The sequence below is a fragment of the Rhineura floridana genome, chromosome 3, assembly GCF_030035675.1.
Source record: "Rhineura floridana isolate rRhiFlo1 chromosome 3, rRhiFlo1.hap2, whole genome shotgun sequence".
NCBI classification, from domain to species: domain Eukaryota; kingdom Metazoa; phylum Chordata; class Lepidosauria; order Squamata; family Rhineuridae; genus Rhineura; species Rhineura floridana.
In genome coordinates, this window is record NC_084482.1 from 5,690,951 (window position 1) to 5,703,226 (window position 12,276).

General features: G+C 45.2%; 1 protein-coding gene across 10 annotated transcripts in view; it reads left to right on the top strand.

Annotated features, from left to right (window-relative positions):
* ALAS2 (5'-aminolevulinate synthase 2) overlaps window positions 1–12,276 on the top strand; it is a 36,472-nt gene extending 24,196 nt beyond the window's left edge. For 8 of the 10 annotated variants that reach the window (XM_061614087.1, XM_061614088.1, XM_061614089.1 and 5 more), the window contains 5 exons: window positions 471–650; window positions 5,259–5,423; window positions 7,530–7,798; window positions 9,689–9,851; window positions 11,986–12,276. In XM_061614087.1, coding sequence (XP_061470071.1) covers window positions 471–650; window positions 5,259–5,423; window positions 7,530–7,798; window positions 9,689–9,851; window positions 11,986–12,149 — 941 coding nt within the window. In that variant the 3' untranslated portion in view covers window positions 12,150–12,276. The remainder of the gene's footprint in view (window positions 1–470; window positions 651–5,258; window positions 5,424–7,529; window positions 7,799–9,688; window positions 9,852–11,985) is intronic. The other 2 variants (XM_061614085.1, XM_061614086.1) reach the window with 2 other exon arrangements.

The following is a 12,276-nucleotide window of genomic DNA, read 5'->3' on the forward strand; positions in this document are numbered from 1 at the left end:
ATTTCCTCATTAGTTGGCGTGTTTTTTAAAAAGTCCTCCTGAAAATTCATCAGCATTTTAGTGTGATTTCTCCTGATGTGCACATTTTTGTATGCAATTTTGCCTAATATACATATTTTGCAAAGCAATTTCCCCTAATATAATGCATTTTTGTATGTTATCGCCATACATATATGCATGTCTATGCACACCTTCTTACAGTATACAGTAATACATTTTTGTACACTTGGCCGAAGAACTGCATAGCGAAATTTGGAAGTGTGTGAATTTCGAAGGATGGCTGTGTTTTGGTTCATGTGTTGCTTCAGAAAGTGCAAATTCTGTAGGTTCATCTTTAAATGCAACTTGAATCAAATTTCTCCCCCATCGCTAGGTCTCACTCAGCATAAGGCAGCATCCTTTGATCCTATTCCCAGCTAGGGAAAGAGAGGAGGCCAGGTGTGACTCTGAGGTGCCTTTCTTTCCTGCAGGGTGTGAGATCTATTCAGACGCTGGCAATCATGCCTCCATGATCCAGGGCATCCGAAATAGTGGCGCTCCTAAGTTTGTCTTCCGGCATAATGATCCCCAACACCTGGAGGAACTGCTGAGGAAGGCCAAAGCCAACACCCCAAAGATAGTCGCCTTTGAGACTGTGCACTCCATGGATGGTGGGTAATTTATTTATTTATGATTAATACTTATTAGTTGCCTTACAATGAATTCTTCAGGTGATGTACAATCAATATCAAACAAAATTTTAAAGTTTTAAATTGTTTTATATTGTTTTACATTTTTAAATTGTTTTAAATTGTTTTTAAAATATGTGTTTTAAATTGTATATTTGTTTTAATGTTTTTGGTTGCTGTAAACCACCCAGAGAGCTTCAGCTATGGGGCGGTATACAAGTGCAATAAATAAATAAATAAATTTGAAATTTAAGCATAATACAGTCAAATTCTACACTAAAATACAAAGTTAGTCTGCCAGAATAAAACAATTGGCAATATATAGGTCATTTACCACAGGAGCGGGAGAGGCTGTAGGTTCATTATTTTTAATGGGATTACCTTGAGCAGGACTTAGTTGAATACAATCCTTTGTTTTAATTAATTAATAACATTTATATGCTTCTTGATTGTATGGAAACCTCTAAGCTCTTTACAAGAAATATCAAAATTATAAATAAAAACAGTTTAAAACAAGTAATTTAAAACTACATATATAGTTAAATTACTTTGAGATGTTTCCTTTCATTGATGGATCACTTTCTAATAAAACATAAAAAGAAATAAATTAAAATAGAATAAATAAAAACTAAAACCAGCCAAACTGCCATCAATCAGCTGGGGATCCAGAAAATCAGTTTCAGACTATGTCCACAATAGTTGCAAGACCATTTTGTCTGGGTGCGGCTTCAAATCTGCACCTGGCTGTACACATCTTTATGGTTTGATTGGAATGCACCCAGCCCCACTGCTGATGGCATAGCTTTTAGGACCTCTGACTGCAAAGTGTTTCCAATGGACACACCTCAGAATCGCAGCAGGTTGATTGACCAAACAGTTTTCAAGTTGGTGTGAAGCTGGCTTGAAGGGAAAATGCATCTGATCTCAAAAATCCCAGATTTTGAGTAGAAAGGGTTGGACTTTGATTGACGTCATATGTCCCCCAGATTAAAAAAATAGAGGTGGAAATGTACTGATGCCAATATAGCTGCAAGCTTGTCTGCAGACTTGCTCAAGAGGGCCTGGACTTGGTCAGCCATGCTCCCTGTATCCTGTCATGTTCTTTCTTCATCCCCTCTTGCATCAGAAGGTGACCCTTAGTTGTGAGCCCTTTGGGCTGGAGCAGTAAACCAAAGACACTTCCTTTTCCTGGTGTGTACTTTACTGCTACTCTGGGGGAGCAGCAGGAGAAGGAAGGAGAAAGGGGTCTGCTGCTGCCACATCAAGCAGGAAAAAAGCCCTCCACTGACAAGGGAGGGACTCCAGGAGCAACAGCAGCAGGAGAGGGTGGCTGGCAAGGCTAGCGGGTCGACTCACAGGATGGGAATAAAGTATGGGGTGGGTGAGCCTGTTACATTTTGTTGGGTTTATTCAGCGAGAGACTCACTAAAGAGAATGTGAGCTGGTGGATGGACAGAGAGAATAAGGATGGGGAGAGCCCAGAGGTCTTACTGGGGCCTGGAAAGCTACAAGAGCAGGTGAAACTGATGATGCCAGGATATGGAACAGGATGATGGAGAGAGAAGGGGTGACAAGAAAGCAACTTTTTCATATTTCCACTTACAGCACCAACATGTTAATTTCTGCAGGGATAGTAATGAAATAACAACAGCGATTATTATGATATAGTGTAAGTAGTTTTCCCGGTGAAATCAGTAGGATTTAACTACTTCACCCTGTCTGGATTGTTCCCCTCATGTCTCAGACTCTCTGTTGCTATTGTACGAAGCCATACCCTTGAATAAAAAAAACAATATTTTGCTGCCACTATCGAATCATCACTCGGCTGCCCAGTGGAGCTCTTCAGAATTGTCCGGGGGCTATTACATTCTGGCCCCAGGGACATGGTAGAACCATCTGAGGCCCGCTATAATGAATTTGCTAAGCACTTCCAGGATAAAATCTTTAGCATCCACCAGGACTTAGACTCCAGTGTTATAGCAGGTGAATCAAGCGAGGTATCCAGAGCACAGCCTTGTCCCGATTTCTTGGATGAGTTTCAGTTGGTGCAGCTTGAGGACGTTGACAAGGTGCTTGGACGGGTTCGTGCAACCACTTCTGTGCTGGATCCTTGCCCTTCTTGGCTAATAAAAGCTAGCAGGGATGGAACAGCCGGCTGGGCCAGGGAGGTGATTAATGCCTCTCTGCAAGAGGGGGTGGTCCCTGGCTTCCTGAAAGAGGCGGTAGTGAGACCACTCCTGAAGAAACCGTCCCTGGACCCAGAAAATCTTAATAACTATAGGCCGGTAGCAAATGTTCCATTCCTGGGCAAGGTCCTTGAACGAGTGGTTGCGGGTGTCCCATCCAGAGCCGAAAGAATGAGGCTGGAGTGTGTGTGCAAGTAAATCTTGTTTTATTAGAGTAATGGATACATCAAAGGCATTGCGCTTCATAGGAAACCCTACGCTAACTCACTAGAGTCCCTAACTATACTCTAGACATGCTCTGCAGCGTGTGAAGAAAATTGACTCAACGACCCCCCACTGGGAGCAGCAGGCTTATATAGGAAATGTTTTTGAACGTAATCTCTGGCTCCTTCGTAACTCCTGATTTGCCCTGTCCGTTTCTCGCGGCGACGGGAACGAGGAGACAGGACGCGCATCCAACAGCTCATCTGAAGACACCTGCTCCCGAGCAACGGGCTCAAGGTCAGGGGGCGGTGCCACACTGGAATCCTCCTGGGAACTGCTTGGTAAAGGAGGAGCTGGCACTGTCTCTGAAGCTTCCCCCCACAAGTCCTCTGCATCAACTGGGGGCGGTGCGCTCGGCTCCTCGGAAAGGGCATTACTCGTGGGAACTGGCTGGAGAGCAGGCTGCCCCCCTCCCGCACGATCCTGCTCAGACACAACAATCCCCAACTCTGCTTCTTCTGGCCGCGGAGGTGCCTGAAACTCATGCCTCCCCCCTTCCTGTCCCTTCTGAGTTGACTGCAGCGCAACAGCGGGCCAGCTCCAGACACTTTTGGATGAGACCAATTATCTGGATCCATTTCAGTTGGGTTTCAGGCCTGGTTTTGGCACAGAAACAGCCTTGGTCACCCTGTATGATGACCTTTGTCAGGAGAGAGACAGGGGGAGTGTGACTCTGTTGATTCTCCTTGATCTCTCAGTGGCTTTCAATACCATCGACCATGGTATCCTTCTGGGGAGACTGGCTGAGTTGGGAGTGGGAGGTATTGCATTGCAGTGGTTCCGCTCCTACTTGGCAGGTCGCCTCCAGAAGGTGGTGCTTGGGGAACATTGCTCGGCACCCTGGACTCTCCAGTATGGGGTTCCGCAGGGGTCAGTTCTGTCTCCCATGCTGTTCAACATCTACATGAAACCGTTGGGTGCGGTCACCCGGAGCTTTGGAGTGTGTTGCCATCAGTATGCTGATGACACGCAGCTCTATTTCTCCATTTCATCTTCTTCAGGTGAGGCTGTCAATGTGCTGAACAGCCTGGCTGTGACAATGGACTGGATGAGGGCTAATAAACTGAGGCTCAATCCAGACAAGACTGAGATGCTGCTAGTGGGTGGTTCTTCTGACCGGATGGTGGATGTCTAACCTGTTCTGGATGGGGTTGCACTCCCCCTGAAGGAGCAGGTTCGTAGCTTGGGGGTTCTCCTAGAACCATCTCTGTCACTTGAGGCTCAGGTAGCTTCAGTGGCACGGAGTGCCTTCTACCAACTTCGGTTGGTGGCCCAACTACGTCCCTATCTGGACAGGGATAACCTGGCTTCAGTTGTCCATGCTCTGGTAACCTCTAAATTAGATTGCTGCAATGCACTCTAGGTGGGGCTGCCTTTGAAGACGGTTTGGAAACTGCAGCTTGTGCAAAATGCAGCGGCCAGATTGGTAACAGGGACCAGACGGTCCGAACATATAAAACCATTTCTGGCCCGCTTGCACTGGCTGCCTTTATGTTTCCGAGCTTGATTCAAGGTGCTGATTTTGACCTATAAAGCCTTACACGGCTTGGGACCACAATATCTGATGGAACACCTCTCCTGATACAAACCCACCCGTACACTGCGTTCAAGATCAAAAGCCCTCCTCCAGGTGTCTACTCCGAGGGAAGCTCGGAGAATGGCAACAAGGGAGAGGGCCTTCTCAGTGGTGGCCCCCAAATTATGGAATGATGTGTTTTATATTGTTTTAAATTTTTAAATTGTGTTTTAAATTGTTTTTTAAAAGATGTATCTTAAATTGTATTTGTTTTTAGTTACTGTAAACCGCCCAGAGAGCTTTGGCTATGGAGCGGTATACAAGTATAATAAATAAATAAATAAATAAATAAATAAAATAAATAAATAAGCAGAGATCTCGACTATTCAAAGCTTGCTGTATGTATGTATATATGTATGTATGTGTATGTATGTATGTTTATACACACACAGACAAAAAACCACATTAAAAAAATAAAACTGATAACCAGCTAACTATTACAGAGAATGTAATGGCCTGTGTAAGCCTGGCAGCAAAGATAACCTCCTCCACCTTCATTGTAATCCAGGTAATAACCAGCAAGGTTTAGTGTTCTTCATGCATTGAAGTCTTCTTTTTCTGCAGGTGGCATCTGCCCGCTGGAGGAAATGTGTGATATAGCACATCGCTATGGAGCTATCACTTTTGTGGATGAGGTCCATGCTGTGGGGCTATATGGGGCCCATGGGGCAGGCATTGGAGAACGTGATGGAGTGATGGGCAAAATAGACATAGTCTCTGGCACCCTGGGTGAGTTTGGTGGCCCCATGGTGGCCCATTGTGGAGAGGGAAGGAGGATTAATTGATTGACACTGCTTAGAGATTTTGTTTTTAATATTCAGCAGTTTATGAATGTGTTTAAATAAATAAATAGTCAGTACTGGGGTATCTATCAGGCAGGTTGCTTGGGGCTTCTCCAGCAGGGGTCTAAAGCAATTTCTGCTCTCAGATTTCAACTTCCTCTGAATTTCATCTTTTGTTTTAAAACAGAGGGAGAGCCCAGTCGTCACTAACCTGGTCCTTGCAGATGTTTTGGACTACAACTTCCATCAGCTCCAGCCAGCATGTGCTGGCTGGGGCTGATGGGAAATGTAGTCCAAAACATCTGGAGGGGGACAGGTTTGCTGCAGCCCTTCATAGCTGTAAAGGTATATTTTCAAGAGTATAGACAATCTATGTTGAACCCGAGAGGTGGAGAATAAGATTTTCAGTGACTGGGAGAGGGATTGCTTTCACACCGCACTTTATTCTGTTATTCAGACAATTTCTTACCTGGTAATTTGCACATTATATTTGACCTTTCATAAAGCCTAGTTCCAGAAATTTAGGGGAATATAGTGGAAATTTAGAGCAAATTTTCATAATAAATAATACCAGAAACAATCCATTTGCAAGCCTGGGAACCCAGAAGATCATGGGAGATTTGCTCTAGCTGCAGCCACTCACGAGTCAGGCATCCTGGCCCTTTAGGCACACGCCTTTTTTTTTTTTTTTGCCTGATGAAAATTGTACCAGTATTCCAGCATAGGTGCAGGTAACAGCATTCCCTTCCTCCTTTACCCACGCACACCTGTGTCCAGACACTAATTCAAGCAGTGAATTATGGGGGGACTACAGTGCGCATATGTATAAGGGGTGAGGGACGAAAACAAGATGTTGTTTGTTGCAGCAGCATGAAAGACATTTGTGCAAAATGTCGGTATATCGGCAGAAAAAGCCATGGTTCCTTAACACAACGGGTATTGCAGTGTGAAAGGAATTTCAGAAATTGGGACTGAAGCACTACCATTTTAATCTGTTATAACTGACGCAATAAGCCCCATGAATGTAGCCAGGGTTTGAATGCCTTGCATATCTCTTTGCCTTACTTCATCTCAAGCTGAAACAATTATGCAAAATAAGACATGTGAACTTGCTCAGTTTGCATAATGCAGCCTTTCCCAACCAGTGTGCCTCCAGATGTTGTTGGACCACAACTCCCATCAGCCTCAGCCAGCATTGCCAATGGTCAGGAAAGATGGGAATTGTGGTCCAACAACATCTGGAGGCACACATGCTCTGGTAACCTCCAAATTAGATTACTGCAATGTACTCTACGTGGGGCTGCCTTTGAAGACGGTTCGGAAACTGCAGCTTGTGCAAAATGCCGCGGCCAGATTGGTAACAGGGACCAGACAGTCCGAACATATAAAACCAATTCCGGCCTGCTTGCATTGGCTGCCTGTATGTTTCCAAGCTCGATTCAAGGTGCTGGTTTTGACCTATAAAGCCTTACATGGCTTGGGACCACACTACCTGAGGGAACGCCTCTCCTGATACGAACCTACCTGTACACTACGTTCAAGATCAAAGGCCCTCCTCCGGGTGCCTACTCCGAGGGAAGCTCGGAGAATGGCAACAAGGGAGAGGGCCTTCTCAGTGGTGGCCCCCAAATTATGGAATGATCTCTTTGACGGGGTGCACCTGGCGCCAACACTGTTATCTTTTCGGCGCCAAGTCAAGACTTTCCTCTTCTCCCAGGCATTTTAGCATGTTTTAAATTGTTTTTATATTGTTTTAAATTTTAAAATTGTGTTTTAAATTGTTTTTAAAATCTGTTTTTAAATTGTGTATTTGTTTTAATGTTTTTGATTGCTGTAAACCGCCCACAGCGCTTCGGCTGTGGGGCGGTATACAAGTGCAATAAAATAAATAAATAAATAAATAAATAAATAAATCCAACTTTCCTTAGCACACAACGTGGATTGCCTGGATGCAGAATTCTGACTTTTTTTTTTAAAATGCAGAGCACCAACAGTGGCCTGGGCATGCTTCTAGAGATCAGTGAATACTGTCTTTTTTTTCTTCCCCTTTCAGGGAAGGCTTTTGGCTGTGTAGGTGGATACGTGGCCAGCACCGCTTCCTTGATTGACACAGTGCGCTCCTATGCGGCTGGATTCATCTTCACTACCGCCCTGCCTCCCATGGTACTGGCTGGGGCCCTGGAATCGGTCCGTATCTTGAAGAGCTCTGAGGGGCAGCGGTTGCGCCGCACCCATCAGCGTAATGTTAAGCGCATGCGCCAGCTGCTTATGGATGCCGGGCTGCCTGTGGTCAGCTGCCCCAGCCACATCATTCCCATATGGGTATGCAGTGCTTCTTCTTTTTTGTAAAAGTGAGATGTCTGTACCCATATCTTCACAAACGTGCTGTGGGCACCAGCACAAAATGGTTGCCATGAGCAGCAAAAAACCCAGAGGTTAAAGTATTCCATACTGGTGAGTAGTTACACACAAAAAAGCCCTGTTGGTATGGATCTCCAGGCCTAGAGCTGTGCAGAAATGGCTTCTCTAAATTCTGTGCCCTATTTGCCAAAATTAAAATGGGAGGGCCATTTCACCACATTTCCCCAGGTGGAGGCTCAATTCTCCACTAGCAGAGATAAGGACCTGTGGCCCTCCAGATGTAGCTGGACTCTGCCAGCCCAATGAAACAGCATGGGGTGATGGAAGTTGGGAGTCCTACAGCATCTGAGGCAGAGCTTGGCAAAGTTACTTTTTTGAACTACAACTCCCATCAGCCCCAGCCAGCATGGCCACTGGATTGGGCTGATGGGAATTGTCGTTCAAAAAAGGAACTTTGCCAAGCTCTGATGAGGGGCCAGAAGTTCCCCATCCCTGTCCAACAGTTCATCAGAGATAAGGCTCATCAATTGCAATGGCAATAGCACAGCTTCTTCCCCCACCCCCAGTTTTATTCATTTATTGATTTTGCTGCTGTGACTGCTGCAGCAACAGTATTAACAGCCTGGCCAGCAATCTGTATCTTCCACAATGCCCAGGACCTAGCATCATTCTGGGTTATTGGTGGCTGTGGGGAATGGTGGCTGCCACAAAAAAAAGATTGGGGGGGGGAACATCCAGATAAAATTCTCCAAAAATGACCTCCTTTGTCTAAGTGGAGGGGGGAGAGGAAAAGAAAGGGCTGCTCACTGGTTTCTCTGACAATAGGGGTGTGAGAGATCACTTGTTTAATAATAAAACTGGCAATATCATAATGCCATTATACAAATCTATGGTGCGACCACATACTGTGTACAGTTGCAGTCCTTACCTCAAAATATATATTGTAGAGCTGGGAAAAGGCAACCAAAATGATCAAGGGGATGGAGCAGCTCGTCTCTGAGGAAAGGTTACCACATTTGGGGCTTTTTAGGTTAGAGAAAAGGAGGAGATGTGACTGAGAATAAAATTATATGGAGAAGGTGAATAGAGAAAAGTGTTTTTTCCCCTCCCTCTCTCATAATACTGGGACTTGGGGGCACATAGTGAAGGTGAAGTTTTGGAAGATTCAGAACAGACAAAAGAAAGTGCTTCTTCACACAGTGCATATTTAAACTATGGCATTCTATTCTATGAGATGTGGTGATGTCCACCAACTTGGATGGCTTTACAAGAGGATTAGACAAATTCATGGATGTTAAAGGCTATCAATGGCTATTAACCCTGATGGCTATGTTCTGCCTCCCCTGTCAGAGTCAGTATGCTTCTTGTATACTAGCTGCTGGAAACTGCAGGAGGGAAGAGTGCTTTTGCACTCAGGTCCTGCTTGCTTCCCATGGAGATCTGGTTGGCTACAGTGAGAGAATGCTGGACTAGATGGGCCACTGGCCTCACTGGCCTAATCCAGCAGGACTCTTCTTATGTTCTTAATAGCAACACATTTTGGGACACAAGGGGCATAATTCAGTCAAAGGTGAAGCACTGAAATTCCACTGATTTCACTGGGGAGAACTATTTATTATTATTATTATGCCATCAACATTCATGGCAGTTGACAAAGTACAAGAGAACCAGTCTTTGTCCTGAGGAAATTAAGTGCACTCACCCCTCTTCCATTTAAATCAATGGGACAATGGTGCTGAACTTTGATCAGATCACGCCTAAGATTTACAGCTACGAAAGGAGGGATGGGAGGACAAACGGACCAGATCTCCAGCTTCACTTCTTAGTGCTGGGCGGTTATCTCCTCTGCAGGTTGGAGATGCAGCCCTGAATACCCACCTCTGTGACCTGCTTCTGTCTGAGTACAACATCTACGTCCAAGCCATCAATTACCCTACCGTGCCTCGGGGGCAGGAGCTGCTACGGCTTGCTCCCTCGCCCCACCACACCACAACCATGATGGACTACTTTGTGGGTGAGTCACCAGTATGTTATAGGCAAGTCTGGACATGCTGTAGTCTGGATTATGCATCCTGTAATAAAGTCCACTGCATAATTCTATAGTTACAAACACTAATGATGATAGGATTAGAGTCCCTGCTCTTCCCACAGACCTGCAGTGGCAAGAGCTGTCAAAAATTGTTGTTGTTTTACGTTTAAGAGTGGGTGTTGCTTCTGACATAACACTAAACCTTAGTGTTACCTGCCTGAGCCTGCATCTTTTCTCCTCTGTAGTGATTCCATTTTCGAACAATTGTGATTTGTTGTTTTTAAGTAGATTGACTAAACAAGACAAAATCATAAACCACAGTTGAAAGTTGGCTTCTTTTGAACAAACCATAGTTAAAACTAATTCTAGTTTGTCCTGGTCAGCTGTAGCAACACACACTGCTATTTGCTGAAAACAGAAGTAAATGCTTCCTCATCTCCTCATGGCCACATCAGAGGCGAGGGGAGTGCAAGAGATTGGGCTCCTGCTGGGAGGAAGGGCGGGATATAAATCAAATAATAAATAAGAGATTAAGGCTCATTCATTTAGCACTAAACCAACCTTTCTCACTTTGGTGCCTTCCAGATACTTCGGCCTACTACTCTCATCATCCCTGGCCATTTGGTCATGCTGCCTGGGGTTGATGGGTCATAGCCCAAAACATGTGGAGGGCACTAGACTGGGGAAGGCTGCCTTAAACCACGGTTCAGGATTACCTATGAACACAGCCTGTGTATTCAACTGCCAATACAACTGTGTATTCAACTGGTGCCCCTCCTCAACGAGGGCAGTGGAAGCCATATTCCTGCATCTTCCACACAGACTTGTGCTCTGTTACGCTTTAACAGGACCAAAAATGTAGGGCGGGCTGCACACTTAATTCTGGTGGTCTGTGGTGCAAGTGTGTGGATTTATGGTTGAAGACAGGAGGTGGCACTATTATGATTAATATGATTTTTATTGTATCTTTATTGCTTCTTTTATTCAATGGAATTCAAATTGTAATACAATAAAATACAATAGATAAAAGCAGCAATGAAATACAATTAAAAACCATAACACATCTAGCATAGCACATTATGTTACAACAGGCAGAAAAATCATAAAGTGGTTTGCCAAGACCCTCACCAATTTTCAAGTGGCCCACAGGGAAAAAGTTTGGGAAGCACTGCTTTAGGGGGCAAAAAGACAGAAGAAGAGAGCAAACAGCTGGTTAGAACCTTTGTTCTTATAGATTGGAAGCCATGGGAAGTTGATTTAAATTGCTCTTCAGGGGTAATGGAGTCTGATGTTCTTTCTCTTCAATAAGACAACTCTCCAGGGATCCTCCCCCCCTTTTATTATTTTTTTTGAGGGAGATCCTTTCAGGGAAAGGATCCCTTGCAAGTTCTTCTTGGAAAAAGAAAATCCAGTTCTGTTGTCAAGCCCGAGCCTTGCACTCTGTGAGGGAAAAAAACCCAGAAAAAAAATTAAAATTCTGTGCCCAGGCAATCCAAGTTTTGTTCCCAGAAGAGCCAGCTTCTGCCACCCTGTATAAATTGAGCATATTAACAAACCGTCACTTTCTCTCTCCTTTTGTATCATGTGTTTCTGCTCTGTTAGTCATAGGAAGTGGCATGCGGCTCTTTAGAGCCCTGATGCCCTGCAAAAAGCTGTGGGCTGGTACATTCTACAGACTTGTTTGCAAGAGTCCTTTCAGCACAAAAGGGGCTAGCAACTTGCTATCTCCCCTGCCCCTTTTGAAATGAATGCTAAGACCCCGAGAGAGCAGGATTCTGTGCTTAGTATTTTTTTCTGCATTTCTGGGGAATGACCGCATACCTATAGCAATGTCCATTGCCCCTAAGGAATGAGTGGGTAATGGTGGGCTTCTTGTGGATTTTATTCCTGGACCAGCTTGATGTATGCCTCTCTTCTCCCATTCTGGATTTTCACAGGGCCATTGCCCCCTCCCCATTCAAAATGATAGCTTGACAGCTGCAGGGGCATCTGGCCACCAAGTCCCAGCTGTTTCTAAATACAGATGCCAACAATTAGCCAACCCCGCACAAACAAATGGGAGCATTCTTTGCATGGCTTGGCTCCCTTAACACCTCCCTCTCTTCAATTCCTTCTCCAGAGAAGCTCCTGGCAGCCTGGCAGGAGGTAGGCCTGGCTCTGCAGACTCCAGCCTCCCCCGCATGCAACTTCTGCCACCGCCCGCTCCACTTTGCCCTCATGAATGAGTGGGAGCGGGATTATTTTGGCAACATGAGTCCCCGCTACATCACGCTTTGCTCCTGAGGAGTGCCTCCCAGCACCCAGGAGGACCGACGCCTGCAGCCCAATGGGAACAGCGAAAAGCCTGCTAACACTGACGCCGCCAAACAGGAAAGAGGGTGCCTGAATGCAATAAAGCTCTGCAACTGTG